The 23,809-nt window shown below is 39.3% G+C and overlaps 1 protein-coding gene across 4 annotated transcripts in view; it reads left to right on the top strand.

Moving 5' to 3' along the window:
- The first annotated feature begins 3,418 nt into the window (after positions 1-3,418).
- IMPA1 (inositol monophosphatase 1) overlaps positions 3,419-23,809 on the top strand; it is a 33,351-nt gene continuing 12,960 nt past the window's right edge. For 2 of the 4 annotated variants that reach the window (XR_004680457.1, XR_004680458.1), the window contains exons 1-6: positions 6,725-6,787; positions 7,165-7,298; positions 9,253-9,357; positions 10,891-10,936; positions 13,202-13,310; positions 14,717-14,825. Coding sequence is in view for 2 of the 4 variants with exons in the window: in XM_035011433.1 (XP_034867324.1) it covers positions 6,725-6,787; positions 7,165-7,298; positions 9,253-9,357; positions 10,891-10,936; positions 13,202-13,310; positions 14,717-14,825 (566 nt within the window). In the remaining 2 variants the exon portion in view is untranslated. Of the gene's footprint in view, positions 3,525-6,721; positions 6,788-7,164; positions 7,299-9,252; positions 9,358-10,890; positions 10,937-13,201; positions 13,311-14,716; positions 14,826-23,809 lie in introns of those variants that run through there. The other 2 variants (XM_035011433.1, XM_035011434.1) reach the window with 2 other exon arrangements.

Raw genomic sequence — 23,809 nt, 5'->3', positions numbered from 1 at the left:
CCTGCTCTCGCTGTCTCTGTCTCTGTCAAATAAATAACTAAAATCTAAAAAAAAAAATAAAATAAAATAAAAGAAATCTCCACTTAAGAGTTTATAGTTAAGCTTATACAAATTTAACTTACAATTTCATGAACATACTTTATTTTTTTAAGACTTTATTTATTTGAAAGAGAGTCAGATAGCGAGAGCACAAGTGGGGAGGAGAGGGAGAAGCAGGCTCCCCGCCGAGCAGGGAGCCCAACGCGGGGCTCAATCCCAGGACCCTGGGATCTTGACCTGAGCTGAAGGCAGACGCTTAACGACAGAACCAGCCAGGTGCCCCTGAACATTATTGATTAGGAGACAAATTGCCTTTCTAGTTACATTTGATCATTAACCTTGTGACTTCGAATAAGACCTTTCTCTGGATTTCATTTTTCAAATCTGTAAAATGAGGATACTCAACTGAGGTTTAAGATCTTGCTCAATTCTTTAAGTGTGTGGTTCTGCCATAAAACGCTAGAACCTAACACCATAGGCAGGGTGATGGGACAAAGTGAAGAAGGTTCAGGTTGATGGGGAATAATAGCCCACAGCTGCAACAACAAAAATAAGGGCTTCTTGAGAGGAGGGACCAAATACTATTTTTATTTTATTTTTTAAAGATTTTATTTACTTATTTGACAGAGACACAGCGAGAGAGGGAACACAAGCAGGGGGAGTAGGAGAGGGAGAATCAGGCTTCCCGCAGAGCAAGGAGCGCGATGCGGGGCTCGATCCCAGGACCCTGGGATCATGACCTGAACTGAAGGCAGACGCTTAACGACTGAGCCACCCAGGTGCCCCCAAATACTATTTTTAATTCCCTACAGTGTTTACCTCAATGCCTTGAATAAAGTTGGTTCTTAACACTGAATTAATCACCAATATCTATAAAGGTCAAGATCATATACTCTAGAACCAGATAATGCTTGGGTCTGCACTTCTAGTTCTGTCACCAGCTGGGGGACATTGGTCAAGTTACCTAACCTCTCTAGGCCTAAATTGATATGGAAATTGGGGGTAATGATAGTATGATGATAGTTGTGAAGGTTAAATGAGTTAATATTAAGGCCCTCAGAGCAATGCTTAACACCTAGTAAACTCTATTCTTACTCTATACATATTTGAATGATCTGTAACCTTAAAAGCAGCTGAATATGCATGATGGAAGTAGGAATATATTTTCTTATAGATGTATCATGGAAGACAGATTTTTACATGGTAAAATTTGTCTAATTTGGTTGGGGATGAAGTTACTCGTTTTGTTTTTAAAGATTTTATTTATTTGACAGTGAGAAATGGAACACAAGCAGGGGGAGAGGGAGAAGCAGGCTTCCCGCCGAGCCCGGGGCCCGATGTGAGGCTCGATCCCAGGACACTGGGATCTTGACCTGAGCTGAAGGCAGACGCTTAACGACTGAGCCGCCTAGGTGCCCCTCAAGTTATTCTTTTTTTAAGAATGCGGCATAAAGCATGTTGTCTGATTGCTTGAGTTCATACCATTTTATATAGCCAGGATTGGTTAGACAAAAGATCCAAAGATAGGTAAGACACTTTTTTTTTTAAAGATTTTATTTATTTATTTGAGAGAGAGAATGAGATAGAGCATGAGAGAGGGGAGGGCCAGAGGGAGAAGCAGACTCCCCGCTGAGCAGGGAGCCCGATGCGGGACTCGATCCCAGGACTCCAGGATCATGACCTGAGCCGAAGGCAGTCGCTTAACCAACTGAGCCACCCAGGCGCCTGAGGTAAGACACTTTTTAATAGTTTCTTTCCAACCCTCAAGAAGGGGTGATTCTATGATACATTGTTCCAAGAATAAAAATTCTATGTGCAATTCTAATCTGTTAGGTCAAAACATGAAATCTTGTTAGGTATCCTGGAGACTCCATTCCTGAGGACCTGCACATTGTGTTAAATTTTTATTTTAAAATCAAAGTCCACTAAATAAAGTCTTGGTATGTGGAATTTTTTTTTTTCCCAGTGAAAAGAGTTGCCATCTAAAAGAAATCCGCTCCAGACATTTAAGTAGAGTTAACAAGATACCCAAGATTCTTGGGAAAAGAATCACCACGGTGGTCCCTCTTTATTCAAATACAGGACAATTGGGCACTTACTGCTCTTGCAGATATGTGACCTAAGCACTTTGTGGCTTGATAAGGGACCTTCTTCCCCCAAACTACCCCCTCTATGTATAGTCAGCTGTCTGGGAAAGTATCAAGGGCATTGGATCTCACCTCTTTCCTATTTTGAAGTTTAGCATAATTAGAACCTTTCTCACTGATGGAAGTCAGCTGGTAGGAAAGGATATCTCAAAGACTCAGAAGAGGAATGTTCCTTTAGGGAAGTCTGGAGTGGTGGCCTGCATGCCACATCAGGAAGCAGATTTTGTCCTGGCATAGTGTGTGGCTGATGCTGGACTCTGACCCCTCTCTAACTCCCAACGACCTTGGAACAACAGATAACCTTTGGTACTGGGAACAATGGCTGTAGATATGATGTGGCTTTAAAAATTGTCCCTTTGGGAAGCCAAGAGCAATATACCAGGTACTGAGACCTCTGCAGCCCTCTAAACTCACAGCACTGAATAAAAATATTTTGGATTGTGTGGGACCAGTTTGCAACACTGCCAAAACCGGATCTTCGCGCTAGACTTTCCTGTACACTACAGGATTCCTCATTCATTTTCAGGCATTTGGAAGTCGAACGGTCTCTTTGGACTGCAAACCCTCCGGTTACTTGAGAACAATTGTGAGGTAGCAGCTGAGGGCCATGGAAAGAGGACTTCCTGCTCATTTGAGGTGGGAAGTGTTCAGTGATTTTAATTTGAATAAGGAATAAGATTTGATCTTCTGACTTAACATTGCTTATGTTGATTTTAGTTATAGCAGCTTTGCCAAAGTAGTGGGACCATGTTCATTTAAAGGAGACTTAAAGAGGACTCTGGTGACATTTCTGCAAATGCCTGGAAAATTTTATTTGGTTAGATCAACACTAGTCGCTATGCAGTTGGCAAGATTATTTTTTTTAAAGATTTTCTTTATTCATGAGAGAGAGGCAGGGAGGGAGGCAGAGGGAGAAGCAGGCTCCCCGAGGAGTAGGGAGCCTGATGCAGAACTCGATCCCGGACTCTGGGGATCATGAGCTGAAGGCAGATGTTTAACCGACTGAGCCCCTCAGGCGCCCTAGCAAGATTATTTTAAGATACTGACAATGAAGAACCAAAAAGCTAATTTCTCAAGTTCTTGCGCAGGTTGCAGAAAGGAAGTTGTAACCAGAACTAAAGAGAGGCCAAATCTCCAATGCCTACTCAGGCCAGCGGGGCCGGGCGGGGCAGGAGCCTCCCACGGGCGCGCTCAGGGCGGCCGGCCCGAAGGAGTCACGCCCACGTGGGCGGGGCTGCAGGGGTGGGACTTCCTGTCGGGGAGATTTCTCGCTCTCAGGAAGAACCCGGGCACAGATTCCGCCGGTAACCTAGTGAGTCTGACGGACCCCAAGTTGAGGTAAGTCCCGCATTCCTGCGACTTCGTATGGGCTGTCGGGCCGTCTGGGTCGGAGGTGCGGGCCTCCGCGCCCGCGGCCGGAGTGGGTGGGAGCGCGGGGTCCGAGGCCGCAGCCGGGGCCCCTTTATCCCTGCCGTGTTATTCTTAGCCCCGGCCGCCGAGTGACACCGGCGACAGGCCCCACGTCGCGTAGCGGTTTCGCCCCCGCGTTCTCTCTAAACCCTTGTGGCAGCTGATGTAGAATAATTTTCTCTCTTTCATTGTTACGGATTCCAAGGAAGCTCAGACCTGGCGTATTTCCAGGGTCATGCAGTCCCAGTTTGAGCCCCTCATCTCATGTTGTCTTCAGTCGCCCTGCTGGGGACAGGGGACAGGAAGGTGGCATGCTTCCCACTGTCAGGAAGGCTGTGACCGGGACAGAAACAGTTGGGAATGTTTCAGGCGTTTGTCTGTAGGAAAGTGAAGGTGAATAGAATATGCTCATTTCCATCAAGAAATATGCTCAAAGTAGTTGTGAATATAAGGCACCTACACAAATGATCAAAACGTAAGGAAGACCTTCCTGAGTGCCCTAAGTGCCATGCAGGAGCTTTATGGGCTCTTCCAGGCCAAGCGTCCTCCCAGCTTTTCACTGTGTAGACCTTCCTTAGGAATGTTACTCAGGCTCGGGACTCAGTCGTTGCCTACTCAGGTGACTTACATAGTATTTATATCTGCAGGTCGTATCTCTTCTGTGAGCTCGGGATCCCTAGTTCAGCCGCCTAATTGACATCTCCTTTTGGTTTCACGAAGGCTTCTCCTCCTCTACTAATTAAACTTTTGATCTCTCCACCCCCTATCCAGATCTCCAAATTGACTCTTTTCTGTTACTGCCCGTTTCAGTGAATGTCGCTGTTATCCATTCAGTTGCTAAAAGTGGGAAATCTGGGCATCATTGAACTCTTCCTTTCATATCCATATCCAGATTATTGCTAAATGCCCCCCCAACTTTACCTCCTAAAGCAAGTATCTCTCCATTCTCTAAACTTCTCTATAAACACCTCTCCCTCCACTCTCCTCGGTCTAAGCCAACGTCCGGGTCTCCTGTGGACTACTGCATCCTAAATCTAAATCTCCAGTCCAGTCTACCCAGCTCCCACTCTCCACTCCTCCCTCCAACCTCCAATCTGCCCTCTTCTATAGCGGTGGTGAATGATTCTTCATGGCTCTCAGTCAGAATCTTACCTTTAAGGCCCTGCCTGGGGTGATGCCTACTATCTCCCCAGTCTCATCCCTTGATCTCCTAGCTGTCACACTTAGGCCTTTTAGTTACTCTTCACTTAGAGCCTGCAGTTGAGTTAGTTAATGCCTATTCACTTGTCCTTCAGATCTTGGTCTAATCATGTTGTCAGGGCAACCTTATCTGATACCTAAGGCCAGGTTAAAGCTCTTCTGTTACATGGTTCTCTCTTTGTACTTCTACTTAGGCTTTGTTACATTTGTGATTTTGCATGTAGTCTGATTTTATTATTAATATCTGACTCCCCACTAGCAAGTAAGTGAACTGGGCCTGTTTTCCTTACTATGATGCAGTGCACAGTGTATCATAGGTATTTAGCAGATAGCTGTCAGATGATTAAACAAATAATGAATTCTGGATGGAGAATCCCTAGAAGGGGTAGCTTTTGAAATGGGCATTGAAGAATTGGTAGGAGTTATATCTGTGCAGGTGCTGTTAGAAGGCAGAGATATGAGAGGCTTGAGCAAAGTTTCTGGCAACAAAGCAGATGCACTGTTCTGTTAATCTAGTTATGTTAAGCCTGGAAGAGAGGAATGGAGTAAGAATGGAAAAAGAAAAAAGAATTTGGAAACAATTCTTGAGACACTCTAAGCAGTGACTTCTGTAACTTGAAAAGTGGCTTCCCTTTTACATTAAAAAAAAAAAATCTTAGGAAAAAAAAAAAAGGGCAACTACCAGCAGAAACACCTCACTGTTTCTTCCCTTTGCCCTCTCCTCCTTTCCTCTTTCCTACACTGTGAGCACCATGGTAGGGAATTCTGAGTAATCTTTAAGGTGAAACTGTGTCAGTTATTCTCAATTATAAAAGTGACAAAATTGGGGTTGCTTTATATTTTATTTTTTAAAGATTTTATTTATTTGTCAGAGAGGAGAGAGCACTAACAGGGAGAATGGCAGGCAGAGGGAGAAGCAAGCTCCCTGCTGAGCAAGGAGCCCGATACTGGATCCCAGGACTCTGGGATCATGACCTGAGCCGAGGGCAGGTGCTTAACCAACTGAGCCACCCAGGCATCCTTTGGATTGCTTTATAAATGATGGCACATTTTTCTGACCACTTGCAAAGCTTCACTGTCCTAGGTTCCGATTTTAGAGTGTGGTCAAGCGAGTGGTGAGTTATTTTGGTATTCTCTTCAGAAGTCAGTGGAAAACTGGACAGTTCAAAAGACAAAAATATGGGTTTTTTTCTGGAAAATTTATTATTTTTTTAGTCCTGGAATATTCTTTTCCTCACATCAGAATTGAGTATATACCTTCTGTGCCTTCCTTTCAAAGCTTCTTTAATTTCAGCATTCCCAATGTTCTTTTATTTTCATTTTATTCTCTACCCAAACATACACCTATCTTTTAAAATACTTACGTGTCCTTTCTTCTCCATCCCCCAATCGAGTGTTTTTTTTTTTTTTTTTTTTTAAAGATTTTATTTATTTATTTGACAGAGAGACACAGCAAGAGAGGGAACACAGCAGGGGAAGTGGAAGAGGGAGAAGCAGGCCTCCCGCTGAGCAGGGAGCCCCATGCGGGGGCTTGATCCCAGGACGCTGGGATCACGACCTGAGCCAAAGTCAGACGCTTAACGAATGAGCCACCCAGGCGCCCCGAGTTGTTTTTTTAAAACGTTATGTTATGGGCACTTTGGGAAACACTTTTATAGAGTGTTTTTTTTGGTGTTTGTTATGTAAATGTTTCTACACTAGAAGTGGTTTAGGTAAGAATATTTTTTAATGGACTTACCAGTGAATCTTGAGAAACATTGAACTCTAACACCAAGAAGAGGGCAATTACATTTGTGATTTTGTACATGTGATTCATTTCCTGAATGAAAGTATTGTGCTAATCGAGATGTTTTTCTGAACTATTCTGTAATTAAGACTTAGAGATTTTTAATTGCTTTGTCCTGACTTGTGTTAAATCTATTCAGAAGATGGCTGATCCTTGGCAGGAATGCATGGATTATGCAGTAACCCTAGCAAGAGAAGCTGGAGAGGTATGAACTGAAATCTTGTCAGCCATGATGTGATGGATGTGGACAGCATGTGGTTGTCCTGTGAAATAACACATGCATTTTGATTAATTTGTATTTGTTTTCATTTTACTAAACATTTTCAATGGAGTCAATACTCTTATGTCCTTAAACCTTTTTAATGACAAATGTGAATTTAAAATAGGATGTAAGATTGTATGCTTTTGTACCTAGAATGTCATAACCACTGTAAGTTTATTTTATATACATTGTGGTAAGACATTTTTAAGAACATCATTTCAGACAGATTGAATGTTTTAAACCACTTCTATAGTTCATCTTTTAGTTTGATTTAAAATGATATATGCCTTTTCTGTTTGCTTATCAAAAAATCTTTTTAGGTGGTTCGTGAAGCTATAAAAAGTGAAATGAATGTCATGATTAAAAGTTCTCCAGCTGATTTGGTAACTGCTACTGACCAAAAAATTGAGAAAATGCTTATATCTGCCATAAAGGAAAAGTATCCATCTCACAGGTATTTTTTATTTTAGTTTCACATGATAAATTGAAACTTAGAGTCAATGTACTAGACAAATTTTGATTCTAGACACAGAAATTGACTTTAGTTAACTTAAGCTGAAAAGGAATTTATTTGGAGAGTGTTGGGCAGCTCAGGAGCCCCGAGAGCAGGGCATAGGCAGAAGTCAGGAAGTCAGAGCCATTGCTTCAGATGCCACCGGTGGTAGCTTCATGACTGCTGCCTTTGGATATCTTTGCCTCATTATCTCAAGATTACAGATCCTGAGCAGGAATGTCTTGCTGAACTCCGGTTGCTTGCCCGAGCTCAAGCTGCCAGGAAGGAACAAACAGGAGGTATTTGGATTCCTTCATAGTAAGAGGAGTGTTTGGATGCTGGGAAGCTAATATGACAAATGTCTGCCACAGTTATGATTTAGAAGTTTTATTCTCTATATTGCAAACTTTTTTATGTGTTAGAGTGTTGGTAACTTTAACGAGTTTGAGAGAAAACACTACAATCAGGGCTGTCTTACAGAGACATATAGCAGAAACATTGTCATCCTTTTAAAGTTTTAACATTGTCATTCTCTACTTTTGTTTTTAAAGATTTATTTATTTTATAGAGAGCAAGTGCACACGGTGGGGGTGGGTGGAGGGGGAGGGAGAGAGAATCTCAAGCAGACTCCCCGCTGAGCACAGAGCCTGACACAGGGCTCGAGCTCACGACCCTGAGATCATAACCTGAGCTGAAATCAAGAGTTGGAGGCTTAACCAACTGAGCCACCCAGGTGCCCCTGATTTTCTATTTCTTGGTCATGCCATTATCTGTTCCTGATATTTTAGCCATTGAGAAGAAAAAATGTTTAAAGCTGTGGCTAAATATACTTCCTCTTAGTAAAAAGGTTTACAGCTAAGTGAAAAGGGGATGAAAGAAAATCATACTGATTATTGGATAGTTCAGTATTGAATAAAAGAAAGAAAATGAATAAAAGAAATAAAAAGAAAACCAATGAACTCAGACACCATTTACAAAATTCACCTGAGATTTATTGCATAGTATGTTTTAGGAAGGCATGTAGACACAGTAATTTTGGTGAGTAATTTGCTTTCTCATTGACTTATTTAATGTTCTCTATGTTGTCTATTGCTGCATAGCTAATTATCCTAAAAACTTTGCAGCTCTAGACAACAAACATTTATTATCTTAGAGTTTTCAAGGGTCAGGAATATGAGAGTAGCTTGGCTGCATGGTTCTGGTCGGGGTCTCATAAAGTTATAGTCAAACTGCTGGTCAGAGCTGTAGCATTTTAGGGCTGAAGGATAAGTTCACTTATGGGATTGTTGGTGACTTCAGTTCCTCCTGGGTTTTCTGCTAGCAGCTCCCCTCATTTCTTCTCCATGTGGGCCTCTCCATAGAGCAGCTCTTAACATGGTGGCTGGCTTCCCCTGGGGCAAGAAAAGGAAAGGGACAGAGGGAGAAATAGAGTAAATAAGATGGAAACCACAGTACCATTTTTATGAACGAGTCTTCACAGTTGTATATTGTAACTTCTGCTTTGACTCTTGGTTAGAAGAGAGTCACTCAGTTCAAATTCACACTCAAGGCAAGGGGTGTTAGGTTCTACCTCTTAAAGAGAAGAGCATGAGAGAATTTGTGGAGTTATTTTTAAAAACCACATTTCCTTAGTAAGTTCTCATTTGCAACAAATGTGTGTGCATACACACATGTGAGTGCCTTTATTTACCCTGGTATTGCATTTGAGAATTTTGAATTTTATTTTTCACATAACTTTGCTCTGGGGGAAATAAAGTTTTCTCACTTTATCAGTCTGAAGGAAGAAGGAACAACAATAGGAAAGTGGTATATGGACTTTTGTTATGTATTAAAGTGACTCTGAATCTAAGGAAATGTTTAGGTTTGAAAATTGTTGAAAGCAGTGTGAAGATTTGGAATTTGTCCTTGCTTTTAGTTTCATTGGTGAGGAATCTGTGGCAGCTGGGGAAAAAAGTGTCTTAACTGACAGCCCTACATGGATCATTGACCCTATTGATGGAACAACGAATTTTGTACATAGGTATGTTTTAAAATGTTAATATTGTAATTACTTGTTTGTATACTAACTGAATGGACCTAGATACTTTAGAGAATTGTATAATTTGTAGAGTGAAGTGTATTATGCAGAATTTTCATCAGATATGGAAGAGATGATGAAATATTCATGCCATGGACTTTTGCAGCGAGCGGCCCTGTTCACCATTTTTTTTTCTCACTGGTGGAGCCATATAAAAATGTAAGCAAGCAACAGTGCTGCTTTGAGATTAAGGAACTAATGGAGTCAATTTTGGGGGTCACATAGAATGTTGTCTATATAGAGTAGGTTTAGTCCGGGAGAAAAAACTATTAAAAAGAGCATGGGCTTTTAAGATCAACAGACTTGGGCTTGATTCCAGATGCTTTTATAGGCTTTGTGACCTTAGGCAAGTTATTTAATCTTTCTAAGCCTCCATTTTTGTTTTTTAATGTGTAAAATGGACATCTTAATTGTACCTGCCTCTTAGAACTGTTTGTTCATGGGATTCAGTGAGTAATACTTATATATAAGAACTTAGTGTAGTGCCTGGCACAAAGTATGTAGCTCAGTATATTAGCACTAAAAGAAAGCCTGAGGGATTGCCGGTGACAGTTAAAATGGGTAGCCTGGTTTGTTGGGATTACACATAAATGTTACATTTGAAGTTGCCGTGTAGCTCTACATATCTTTACTAGTACAGAATTGTTAAAGTCTGCAAAACGAAGATCTAGAATCTATATGTAGAGTGTTAATGTGGAAAGATGCTCATGACATAACATAGAGAAGATTCTAATACAGAGTGTATACTATGATCCCATTTTTGTTAAAATGAAAACTATTAAATATTAACCTTTTTATTTTCAGTAGTTGAACACATTTTTCTTATTTTGTTCATCTTGACTCTTGAGTCAGAATTTACAGCCTGTGTGTTCAGACTGTCCTGCAGCCATAGCAATAGCCGTGCCTAATGGTTTACTTTTCACATGTGAAATTCCCAAGTTTGGTATTAAAGACAAGTGACAGTTCGTTCTGTACAATTTGATATCTGTGTTTATAGGTCCTGACTATGGGAGAAATGACCAAAGAAAAGAGACTTTTAACCATGAACAATTAAAAAATTTTTTAATTTGTTTTTATTTTTTGAAAAAAAAATTTTACAGTTACTATATTCGTTGCATTTGACATTCCAAAGATATAAAATGTCATGCAGTGCAAAGTGTCCTTCCCACTTCTGACCGCAGTTTCTCAGGGCCCATCTCTGGAGGTGGCCACTGTTACCAGTTTCTTGTGAATTCTTTCAGAGATGTTTCATGCCTGTAGAAGCTAGAAGCATCCTGTATGTATGTATATGCACCATCTCTCCCCATATTCCCCCTATTTACACAGAGGGCTGCGTACTATACACACTGTTCTGTGGGAGGAGGGGTGAGACTATTTATATGAAAAGTTATGTAGTCAATTACATTATGAAAAAACATGTTTATTGAAAATAATTTTATCTTGGTAAATTTGTATGTGTGTGTGTTTTTTTTAAAGGTTTCCTTTTGTAGCTGTTTCGATTGGCTTTACTGTAAATAAAAAGGTACGCTGTTTAAATTTATGGTAAAATGCCTTGCTCCTATTTTCTGAGAAAGAGTACATGTGTCTGTAATAAATTTAGGTTTGTCTCTATATTCAATTTATATAGCTGCGTTATTTCAAAGTAAGCTGCAAAACTGTTAAAATTGGCATGATACTTTTTCCATTAAAGAAAATTTAATGTCTGAGAAGCAATAATTAAAAGGAAAAAATACATGCAAGTAACTGAAATACAATTCAGTATTTAATCACCATTATATATGTGATAGAGTCCGATATGATAGGAGTTGATGTGTGATCTAAAATGCTAAATGGAAGAGGTGGGATTTGAGCTAGGAATGCCTTAATAGGCGTCAGTGAAGGGAAACTTTGAAAGACCAGAAAGTGGTAGAGGCCAGAACATGGTTGGGAAATGCTCAGTATGTTCAGGAACCCAAATACTTGCTATATCTAAAACCCAGTAGAATACGATCTGTAGCAATTGCATTTCCTTGCTGTTTGGCTATTTGATAGATCAAACAATGAATGATGTTTACTAACATCTTACACACCTGTCTTCAAGGAGCTTGTGATATATTTGATCAGCATGTACACAAGAGAGTTAAAAAAAAAAATCTATGAAAATAAAAACACATCTTAGGCACAGGGTTGCGCTCATTAGTGAGAACATCTGAAAGAAGCTAAAGGAACCTTTAGCATATAATCAGCCTTGGGCTATGTGCTGTCCCTGCCACTGAACTAACTCGCAGTTCATGCACAAGTTAGATGTGCGAACAGATAAATACGTAGTGGAACTATGAAACAATGCCATGGGAACATGAAGAGGGTGTATCCGATTCTGCCCAAGAGTGGTTTGGGGAAATCTTCATACAGAAGGGGTCTTTAGAATTTGGTCATGTGAGTTGGGTTTTAGAAACGTAGGAGTTTTTCAGATTAAAGAAGAAAAGGAGGAAAGCATTTTAATCAGAACAGCTTGGAGAAGAGCATGATGTGTGTGGGGAACGAGATGTTCATTGTGAGTGAAACTCTGAAAGTGGCAGGAGCAGAATTGATGAGGTGAGTTAGTTGTGGTTTTATTGTGAGGCACTATGGCCTATGTCAGAACATTTAGATTTTGTTTTTAGGCTGTAGAAAACCAGTAGAGGTTTTTCAAGTACAGAGTGACAGATAATTCTAGCAATGCAGAGATCATACCAGAGGGGCAGGCTGGGTGATTCTGAACTAAGATGGGGCAGTGAGGGTGGCTGAGGAAATGCCAAAATCAAGAAGTGCTTTCAAGATGAGATTTGAAGAAGACGACACGTGGGGAAGGAATGAGGTGTGATGAGGTAATGAGTGATCTTTGATCTCTTCGGTTGAGGTTTCTGCAAGATGAGCTGAAGCATAGGTTCTTACCTGTGGCAATGGGATTACAGGTGGAACAGGCCACAGTTAAAGGTGGTAGTTGAATTTATGGACTGGAAAGAACAAACCTCTAAGAAGATAGACATCCAAGAGGGGAATGGAAGATATGGAAGAGTGAACAAATCCTGACCTACACAACTTTTAAGGGTTGGACAGAGAACAAGGTCTTTCGAAAAAGTGACACAAAGATAGATTAGTGAGTGAGGTAGGACTAAGAATCTGCCAGAAACATGGGGGTACTGGATTAAGTAATGAAGTGTGGATGATGGTCAGCAGTCTCCAGTGCTTTGGAGATGGCATTTGGTTAGTAGGAGTTCCTGGGTAATCTCTTTTGGGAAAGTTTCAGAAGTGTGTGTGATCAGGGCAGAAGCCAAATTGTAATTTTTATTAAGAGGAGAATGGGAGAGGTGAAGTGTAGACTACCCTTTGGCAGGGAAGGGAAAAGGAGAAGATAACATCTTGCAAATTTTGTGGGGGAGATAGAAATTTGGTGTGAAAGTACCAGAATGAAAATCTGAGAGAAGGAGGATCAGTTGATAGAGGAGTTTTTCAGAGACATTTGAGAGGGTAGGAATTATAATATGGAAGGAAGTAGGAAATATTTACCTACCTGGGGCAGGAGGGCGAGAGGTCAAGGTGGGTGCTCTTAAGTTGAGAAATGGAAGGGGCAAGAGTCAAGGATTCAAGTCTGATGACCTCCTTTCTCTGTGTAAGCTGGAAATTATCATTTTTAAGTATCCCATAGTAGTTATTTGAAAACATTCTCAATATAGTAGATTTTTTTGTTACTGCCTTTAACAAAAAGTATTGATTTAATGGTGAAAAATACTCAGGTTTGGTAAAGGAAACTTTTTTCCTTCTGCAGATGGAATTTGGAGTTGTATACAGTTGCCTGGAGGATAAGATGTATACTGGCAGGAAAGGAAAGGGAGCCTTTTGTAATGGTCAAAAACTACAGGTTTCACAACAGGAAGGTAGGTTTATCCTCTCATTTTTGGTGTGGTTGATATTATATACATGTGTTTTATTGTTTTTGAGTTAACCAATGGAGTTCTCCCAGTTGTTAACAGATTCATAAATTGTGTGTATTTTCCCTTTATGTTTTTATTTCCACCACAGTTTTGACTGTGGTAGTGGAAGCAAAGAAGGCAAGTGTAGTCCAGCAAACACCACTTCAGATTCAGCAGCTTGCTAAGTGCTGGGGATAGAAAGATGAATAAGAATGGCTTCCTGCCCCCATGGAGTTCATGGTTTATTGTTTAAGCCACTACATCTCAAATTCTTTGTCAAATTCCTCTAATCTGATGTTGCTGGGACCAGTTGTTAGACTGTAAATCTGAGGGGGCGGGGAACGTCTATTAATGTCGGGAATCATTAAAAATGAGGTCTCTACATTTTTTATGACCTTGATGATTGGTATTTTGTCTTCTGTGTGACAGCTCATTGAAGTTTTGAGTCACCTTTTTTCCATAAACCGTGTCCAACATTTCCCACAGTTTGTATTTCAGATTCTTTTAAGTGCATCAAGAGCTTAAAGATACTTGCAAATCAATCTAAATTCAGAATCCCCCTACACTTTTATAATTTTTCTCCTTGAACACTTAATTTGAGAGCAGATTTTTAGTTCATTTTCTTTTTATAGAACTCTAAGACCCCAAAGATTGGGATGTGCATCATTATTTTTAAGATGATTAACATGTGAAAAAACATGGCATCTTATAATCAAAGTAATGTAGTAGCTTTTGTAGAAACTAAACCTTTCCCTTTTTATATTTTTTTTTGCTTTTTATAGTTTTTAATTAGATTATGTGATTATTAGAAGAAACAGTAATTGTAAACATGTTCAGAACAAGTTAAGCATACACTGGTGGGAGGAGATGAAGTGTAGGGTATGCTACACAGGGAGCCTGTTAGTGGAGAGTGTTGAGTGTGTTATGAGCTTCAGTCATGTTGTTTCCAAGACAGAATGGAAAGCATTGGGTAATCCATCAATTTAGTAAATGGAGGTCAGCCACCACTCAAACTTCTGTTTTATTTCAAACCTATATTTAAATTATTTAATTTCTAATTCTACTTTTTAAATATTTGAGGTATTTGCTTGTTTCCCACTAAAGGTATCATGCATGCAAGCAAATTGGTTATATTCTACACTTTTTGGGGATGATCTAAGAAGCAGACTCCTTGATTATAAAAACAACCCCTTAAGGATAATAAATTTATCAGAATTTTAATACCTCAAGGCTTAGAATGAAAGAAATATGGTACAACTAGGGTGAGGGATAAAAATGGTCCTATTTTATTCTGAATTACAAGTATCACATTTTTAAATAAGAGTTCTTATTGTTAAACTGTAGTGATTATTTAAAACATTCTCTTTTAGATATTACCAAATCACTTTTGGTGACAGAGTTTGGCTCTTCCAGAACACCAGAGACTGTAAGAATTGTTCTTTCTAATCTGGAAAAGCTTTTGTGCATTCCTATTCATGGGTAAGCTCTTTTCATTTCTTCCCTGAAGTTCCAGAGAATTTAACATTTTCAAGAATGAATTTTCCATAAAAATGAAATTTTTTAATAGGCTTGGGATCAGTACCATAATTATAATTTTGTAATGTATTAAAAAAACTTTTTGAGAACAATTTCAAACTTAAAAAATTTGCAGAAATAATGGGGAAAAAAGTATACCCTTTACTTATATTCACCTGTTGTTAACATTTTACCCCATTTGCTTTATCATTTTATCATTCCCTCTGTGTGTGTGTGTGTGTGTGTGTACATACATGAATGTGTGCATACACAAGTGTATACACACCTTTTATCCCCCTGGACTATTTTAGGGTAAATTACATATATTATGGCTCTTTACTCCTAACTACTTCAATTTATTTCCTGAAATTAGGGATATTTTCCTCCATGACCACAGTACAATTGTTGACCTCATAAATTTATGCTCTATCTAATCTACCATCCATATATAGTTCTGACAGTTGACCTAACAATGTCCTTTGTAGCATTTTCTTCCTCCAGTGCAAGATTCAGTCTAGGGTCAAGCATGAATATAGTTGTCATGTCTCTTCAGCCACTTTTGATCTGGAATATTTCCACAGCCTAAGAAATTCCCACCTCCTCTTAGTTTTCAAATTATTTGCATAGAAGAATACAAGGTAGACTCTTATAACTTACTTCTGTTTCTCTGTATCAATAGTTACTTCTTCCTTGTCATTTTTTTTTTTTTTTTTATATTTGTGCTTTCTTCTTGTTGTAAATCTTGGTTAAATTACTTAGTGGTTTGTCTCCACTCCCCCCGCCCCACACCGAGAATCAGGATTATGATTTATTATTCTGATCTACAGTTTTTTTCCTCTCTGCCTTGAATTTATTTTTATTCTTTGATTTTTTTTTTTTTTAAAGATTTTATTTATTTATTCATGAGAGACAGAGAGAGAGAGGCAGAGGGAGAAGCAGGCTCCCAAGGAGCAGAGAGCCTGATGCGGGACTTGATCCCAGGACCCTGGGATCATGACCTGAGCCGAAGGCAGACGCTTAACCATCTGAGCCACCCAGGCGCCCTTTTGATTTTTTTTATTAATGTGTTAGGTTATGAATTTTTATCTTACTGTTTTAAATGTATCCCATAGATTCTAATATGTAGGGGTTTCATTATAATTATTTTTCACAAACTCTGTAATTTGTATTTTCCCTTTCACCTAAGAGTTGTGTTCTTAAATTTCTATAAAGAAATTTTTTAAATTTCATTTTTAATAGTTTTATTACATCATAATGAATCTGCTATGGAGTTGACTAATATTTTATTTGTGCCTAGTATATGATTAATTGGGGGGATGGTTCTGTGTACACACTGAAAAGTATATTCTCCATTATTAGGGTATAATCTTTGATATATAGCCTAAAGATGAACCCTATTATTATTATTATTATTATTTTTGTCTACTTCACCTGTATACTGAGTGATAGGTTAAACTCTTCCATTATTGGTATGTTTCTCCATATTTCTCCTTGCAACTCTTAGAGCTTTTATTTTACATAAGGTGGAAGATGGCATTATTTGATGCCTATACATACTGTTATAACTTCTTGTATAATTTTAACTTTATATAGTATCCTTTGTCTTCTTTCATGCTTTTAGACTTAAAGCCTGCTTTGATATCAAAATTGCAAACTCTATCTCATTATTGCTATTTGCCTGGTAAATCTTGGTCCACTCTAACTTTTAGCCCTTTTAAGTGTATCTCTTGAATACAGCATGGCTTAAGAATGCAAATGAATTTAAGTAATTTTTTTCTTTTAATAAAACAGGCCTCTTCATTTATTAATATGACTGTTTTGTTTAGTCTCAATTCTACCCTTTGGTCTTAGTTTTTTGCTTGACTTTAGGAAAGGATGGGGCAAGCATTTTATAAAGTTTTCCAGGTGACCTTTAGATTGTATGAGCTCATCTTCTATAGATTCCTTGAGAAGAGCACATGTGTATAAGACTATATGAGTTCTAGCACATTCTGTACTGTTTTTCTATGACCTTGAATGTTGAACAGCCTGGCTGGATATAATACCCTTAAGAAACAGTATGAACTAAATGTCTTGAAAATGCTATTTTACTGTTGCCTTGCTTTGTATATTGCTTTTGAGAAATCTGATGCCATTCTAATTTTCTTGGCTTTTAAATTCATTTTTTGGGGTGCTTGGGTGGCTCAGTTGGTTAAGCATCTGCCTTTGGCTCAGGTCATGATCCCAGGGTCCTGGGATCAAGTCCCCCATCGCGCTCCTTGCTCAACAGGGAGCCTGCTTCTCCCTCTGCCTCTGCTGTTCCCCCTGCTTGTGCGTGCTTACTCGCATGTGCTCACGTGTGCTCTCCCTCTCTCTCTCTCTGACAAATAAAATCTTAAGAAAAAAAAAAATTATGTCTTAATTGGAGGCTCTTGAGAATTTTTTTTTTTTTCTTTTAATCTTCCACGGCTAATAGCTTTACAAGGATAGATCTTGGAATTGCTCATTCTGGCAGAATTTTCTCCTTTAACATGTATACTCAGATCTTTTTTCATTCAGAAAAATTTTTTTGAGTTACAGTTTTAAATACTAGTTCAGTTCTCATTTTCATTTTCTGTTCTGTTTTCATTTTCTTCAGGACACTGGTAGGAATGTTCAGTTTCCTTTGGGTCTTCTTTTTCAGCCACTTTCTCTCTGACCCTTTTTACTTCTTTCATGTATTGCTTTTCCTCATTGACTTTTTCTTTTTTTTAAAGATTTTATTTATTTATTTGACAGAGAGAGCACAAGCAGGGGAGCAGCAGGTAGAGGGAGAGGGAGAAGCAGGCTCCCTGAGGAGGAGGGAGCCCAAGCGGGGCCCAATCCCAGGACCCTGGGATCATGACCTGAGCCGAAGACAGTCACTCAACCAACTGAGCCACCCAGGTGCCCCTCCTCATTGCCTTTGATTAGGTTTTTAAAAATTTTTTTATTATGTTAATCACCATACATTACATCATTAGTTTTTGATGTAGTGTTCCATGATTCATTGTTTGTGCATAACACCCAGTGCTCCATGCAGAACGTACCCTCTTTAATACCTATCACCAGGCTAACCTATCCCCCCAACCCCCTCTCCTCTAGAACCCTCAGTTTGGTTTTCACAGTCCATAGTCTCTCATGGTTTGTCTCCCCCTCTGATTCCCCCCCTTCATTCTTCCCTTCCTGCTATCTTCTTCTTTTTTTTTTTCTCTTAACATATATTGCGTTATTTGTTTCAGAGGTACAGATCTGTGATTCAACAGTCTTGCACAATTCACAGCGCTCACCATAGCACATACCCTCCCCAATGTCTATCACCCAGCCACCCCATCCCTCCTACCCCTACAATCCAGCGACCCTCAGTTTGTTTCCTGAGATTAAGAATTCCTCATATCAGTGAGGTCATATGATACATGTCTTTCTCTGACCTATTTCACTCAGCATAACACCCTCCAGTTCCATCCACGTTGTTGCAAATGGCAAGATCTCATTCCTTTTGATGGCTGCATAATATTCCATTGTCCATATATACCACATCTTCTTTATCCATTCATCTGTAGATGGACATCTTGGCTCTTTCCACAGTTGGGCTATTGTGGACATTGCTGCTATAAACATCGGGGTGCACGTACTCCTTTGGATCCCTACATTTGTATCTTTGGGGTAAATATCCAGTAGTGCAATTGCTGGGTCGTAGGGTAGCTCTGTTTTCAACTTTTTGAGGCACCTCCATACTGTTTTTCAGAGTGGTTGCACCAGCTTGCATTCCCACCGACAGTGTAGGAAGGTTCCCCTTTCTCCGAATCCCCACCAACATCTGTTGTTTCCTGACTTGTTATTTTTAGCCATTCTGACTGGTGTGAGGTGGTATCTTGTTGAGGTTTTGATTTGGATTTCCCTGATGCCGAGCAATGTCGAGCACTTTTTCATGTGTCTGTTGGCCATTTGGATGTCTTCTTTGGGAAAATGTCTCTTCATGTCTTCTGCCCATTTCTTAATTGGATTATTCTTTGGGTGTTGAGTTTGATAAGTTCTTTATAGATTTTGGATGCTAACCCTTTATCTGATATGTCATTTGCAAATATCTTCTCCCATTCTGTTGGTTGTCTTTTGGTTTTGTTGACTGTTTCTTTTGCTGTGCAAAAGCTTTTTATCTTGATGAAGTCCCAGTAGTTCATTTTTGCCCTTGCTTCCCTTGCCTTTGGCCATGTTTCTAGGAAGAAGTTGCTGCAGCTGAGGTCGAAGAGGTTGCTGCCTGTGTTCTCCTTTAGGATTTTGATGGACTCCTGTCTCACATTGAGGTCTTTCAACCGTTTGGAGTCTATTTTTGTGTGTGGTGTAAGGAAATGGTCCAGTTTCATTCTTCTGCATGTGGCTGTCCAATTTTCTCAACACCATTTGTTGAAGAGACTGTCTTTTTTCCATTGGACATTCTTTCCTGCTTTGTCAAAGATGAGTTGACCGTAGAGTTGAGGGTCCATTTCTGGGCTCTCTATTCTGTTCCATTGATCGATGTGTCTGTTTTTGTGCCAGTACCATACTGTCTTGATGATGACAGCTTTGTAATAGAGCTGGAAGTCTGGAATTGTGATGCCGCCAGCTTTGCTTTTCTTTTTCAACATTCCCCTGGCTATTCGGGGTCTTTTCTGGTTCCATACAAATTTTAGGATTATTTGTTCCATTTCTTTGAAAAAAGTGGATGGTATTTTGATGGGGATTGCATTGAATGTGTAGATTGCTCTAGGTAGCATTGACAGTTTCACAATATTTGTTCTTCCAATCCAGGAGCATGGAACATTTTTCCATTTCTTTGTGTCTTCCTCAATTTCTTTCATGAGTATTCTGTAGTTTTCTGAGTACAGATCCTTTGCCTCTTTGGTTAGATTTATTCCTAAGTATCTTATAGTTTTGGGTGAATGGTAAATGGGATCGAATCCTTAATCTCTCTTTCTTCTGTCTTGTTGTTGGTGTATAGGAATGCCACTGATTTCTGTGCATTGATTTTATATCCTGCCACTTTACTGAATTCCTGTGTGAGTTCTAGCAGTTTTGGAGTGGATTCCTTTGGGTTTTCCATATAAAGTATCATATCATCTGCAGAGAGTGAGAGTTTGACTTCTTCTTTGCCGATTTGGATGCCTTTTATTTCTTTTTGTTGTCTGATTACTGTGGCGAGGACTTCTAGTACTACGTTGAATAGCAGTGGTGATAGTGGACATCCCTGCCGTGTTCCTGACCTTAGGGGGAAAGCTCTCAGTTTTTCCCCATTGAGAATGATATTCACTGTAGGTTTTTCATAGATGGCTTTTATGATATTGCGTTATGTCCCCTCTATCCCTATACTCTGAAGAGTTTTGATCAAGACAGGATGCTGTACTTTGTCAAATGCTTTTTCTGCATCCATTGAGAGGATCATATGATTCTTGGTCTTTCTTTTGTTAATGTATTGTATCACGTTGATTGATTTGCAGATGTTGAACTAACCTTGCAGCGCAGGGATAAATCCCACTTGGTCATGGTGAAGAATCCTTTTAATGTACTGTTGGATCCTTTGGCTAGTATTTTGGTGAGAATTTTTGCATTCGTGTTCATCAAGGATATTGGTCTGTAATTCTCCTTTTGATGGGGTCTTTGTCTGGTTTGGGGACCAAGGTAATGGTGGCCTCATAAAACGAGTTTGGAAGTTTTCTTTCCATTGCTATTTTTTGGAACAGTTTCAGAAGAATAGGTATTAATTCTTCTTGAAATGTTTGGTAGAATTCCCCTGGGAAGCCATCTGGCCCTGGGCTTTTGTTTGTTGGGAGATTTTTGATGACTGCTTCAATTTCCTTAGTGGTTATAGGTCTGTTCAGGTTTTCTATTTCTTCCTGGTTCAGTTTTGGTAGTTGATACATCTCTAGGAATGCATCCATTTCTTCCAGGTTATCTAATTTGCTGGCATAGAGTTGCTCATAATATGTTCTTATAATTGTTTGTATTTCTTTGGTGTTGATTGTGATCTCTCCTCTTTCATTCATGATTTTGTTGATTTGGGTCATTTCTCTTTTCTTTTTGATAAGTCTGGCCAGGGGTTTATCAATCTTGTTACTTCTTTCAAAGAACCAGCTCCTAGTTTTGTTGATCTGTTCTGCTGTTCTTTTGGTTTCTATTTCATTGATTTCTGCTCTGATCTTTATTATTTCTCTTCTCCTGCTGGGTTTAGGCTTTATTTGCTGTTCTTTCTCCAGGTCCTTTAGGTGTAGGGTTAGGTTGTGTATTTGAGACCTTTCTTGTTTCTTTTTTTTTTTTTTTTAAGATTTTATTTATTTATTTGACAGACATATAGAGAGAGAGCACAAGTAGGCAGAGAGGAAGGCAGAGGGAGAGGGAGAAGCAGACTCTCCATTGAGCAGGGAGCCCGACGTGGGGCTCGATCCCAGGACCCTGAGATCATGACCTGAGCCGAAGGCAGCCGTTTAATTGACTGAGCCACCCATGTGCCCCTGAGACCTTTCTTGTTTCTTGAGAAAGGCTTGTGTTGCTTTATACTTTCCTCTTAGGACCGCCTTTGCTGCATCCCAAAGATTTTGAACAGTTGTGTTTGATTTTCATTGGTTTCCATGAATTTTTTAATTCTTCTTTAATTTCCTGGTTGACCCATTCATTCTTTAGTAGGATGCTCTTTAGTCTCCATGTATTTGAGTTCTTTCTGACTTTCCTTTTGTGATTGAGTTCTAGTTTCAAAGTATTGTGGTCCAAAAATATGCAGGGAATAATCCCAGTCTTTTGGTACCAGTTGAGACCTGATTTGTGATCTAGGATGTGATCTATTCTGGAGAATGTTCCATGGGCACCAGAGAAGAATGTGTTTTTTGTTGCATTGGATGGAGTGTCCTGAATATATCTGTGAAGTCCATTTGGTCCAGTGTGTCATTTAAAGTCTTTATTTTCTTGTTGTTCTTTTGCTTAGATGATCTGTCCATTTCAGTGAGGGGGGTGTTAAAGTCCCCTACTATTAATGTATTGTTGTCAGTGTGTTTCTTTGCTTTTGTTATTTTTTTTTTTTTTAAAGATTTTATTTATTTATTTGACAGAGACACAGCGAGAGAGGGAACACAAGCAGGGGGAGTGGGAGAAGCAGGCTTCCCGTGGAGCAGGGAGCCCAATGCGGGGCTTGATCCCAGGACCCTGGGATCATGACCTGAGCCGAAGGGAGACACTTAACGACTGAGCCACCCAGGCGCCCCTTTGCTTTTGTTATTAATTGGCTTATATAATTCGCTGCTCCCATGTTAGGGGCATAGATACTTACAATTGTTAGATCTTCTTGTTGGATAGACCCTTTAAGTAGGATATTGTGTCCTTCCTCATCTCTTATTACAGTCTTTGGTTTAAAATCTAATTTGTCTTAGATAAGGATTGCCACCCCAGCTTTCTTTTGATGTCCATTAGCATGGTAAATGGTTTTCCACCCCCTCACTTCCAATCTGGAGGTATCTTTGGGTCTAAAATGAGTCTCTTGCAGACAGCATATCAATGGGTCTTGTTTTTTCATCCAATCCGATAGCCTGTGTCTTTTGATTGGGGCATTAGGCCATTTACATTCAGGGTAACTATTGAAAGATACGAATTTAGTGCCCTTGTATTGCCTGTAAAGTGACTGTTACTGTGTATTGTCTGTGTTCCTTTCTGATCTATGTTACTTTTAGGCTCTCTCTTTGCTTGGAGGACCCCTTTTAATATTGCTTGTAGGTTTGGTGTGGTGATCACAAATTCTTTTAGTTTCTGTTTGTCCTGGAAGCTTTTTATCTCTCCTATTTTAAATGACATCCTAGCTGGATAAAGTATTCTTGGCTGCATATTTTTCTCATTTAGCACCCTGAATAGATCATGCCAGTCCTTTTTGGCCTGCCAGGTCTCTGTGGATAGGTGCTGCCAATCTAATGTTTCTACCATTGTAGGTTATAGACCACTTGTCCCGAGCTGCTTTCAGGATGTTCTCTTTGTCTCTGAGACTTGTAAGTTTTACTATTAGATGTCGGGGTGTTGACCTATTTTTATTGATTTTGAGGGGAACTCTCTGTGCCTCCTGGATTTTGATGCCTGTTTCCTTCCCCAAATTATGGAAGTTCTCTGCTATAATTTGCTCCAGTATACCTTCTGTCCCTCTGTCTTTCTTCTTCTGGGATCCCAATTATTCTAATATTGTTATGTCTTATGGTTATGTTATGTCTTATAAGATTCACTTATCTCTTGAATTCTGCCCTCGTGATCCAGTAGTTGTTTATCTCTCTTTTTGTCAGCTTCTTTATTCTCCATCATTTGGTCTTCTATACCACTAGTTCTCTCTTCTGCCTCATTTATCCTAGCAATTGGAGCCTCCATTTTTTTATTGCACTTCATTAATAGCCTTTTTGATTTCGACTCGGTTAGATTTTAGTTCTTTTACTTCTCCAGAAAGGGTTTCTCTAGTATCTTCCATGCTTTTTTTTCAAGCTCAGCTAGTATCTTTAAAATTGTCAATTTGAACTCTAGTTACGACACTTACTAATGTCCGTATTGAGTAGGTCCCTGGCAGTCGGTACTGCCTCTTGTTCTTTTTTTTGAGGTGAGTTTTTCCATCTTGTCATTTTTTCTAGAGGAGAATAAATGAATGAGAGAACAAAATGCTAGAAGGGTAACAATAACCTCAGAAAAATATATATTAAACAAATCAGAAGAGACCAGAAACCAGGGGAAAAGAAAGGGAAAGAAAGAAAAAGAAAAAAATGTGATCAAATATGATCAGGCTGGTGAATAGATCAGTGCCACACACTAGATTTTGGGCATATTTTGGTCTGTTAGAAGAAAGTGCCTCCCAAAATTTTAAAGAAGAAAAACTTATATGTACAAAAATAAGGGTAAGTACAATGAAGGGATGGAATATGACCGTAAAGATGAAAATTATAAAAGATTTTATAAAAGGAATT

The sequence above is a fragment of the Mirounga leonina genome, unplaced genomic scaffold (assembly GCF_011800145.1).
Source record: "Mirounga leonina isolate KUSES-001 unplaced genomic scaffold, KU_Mleo_1.0 Mir_165, whole genome shotgun sequence".
NCBI classification, from domain to species: Eukaryota; Metazoa; Chordata; class Mammalia; order Carnivora; family Phocidae; genus Mirounga; species Mirounga leonina.
The sequence above is the reverse complement of the archived record's forward strand: the minus strand, read 5'-3'. Positions and strand labels throughout refer to the sequence as shown.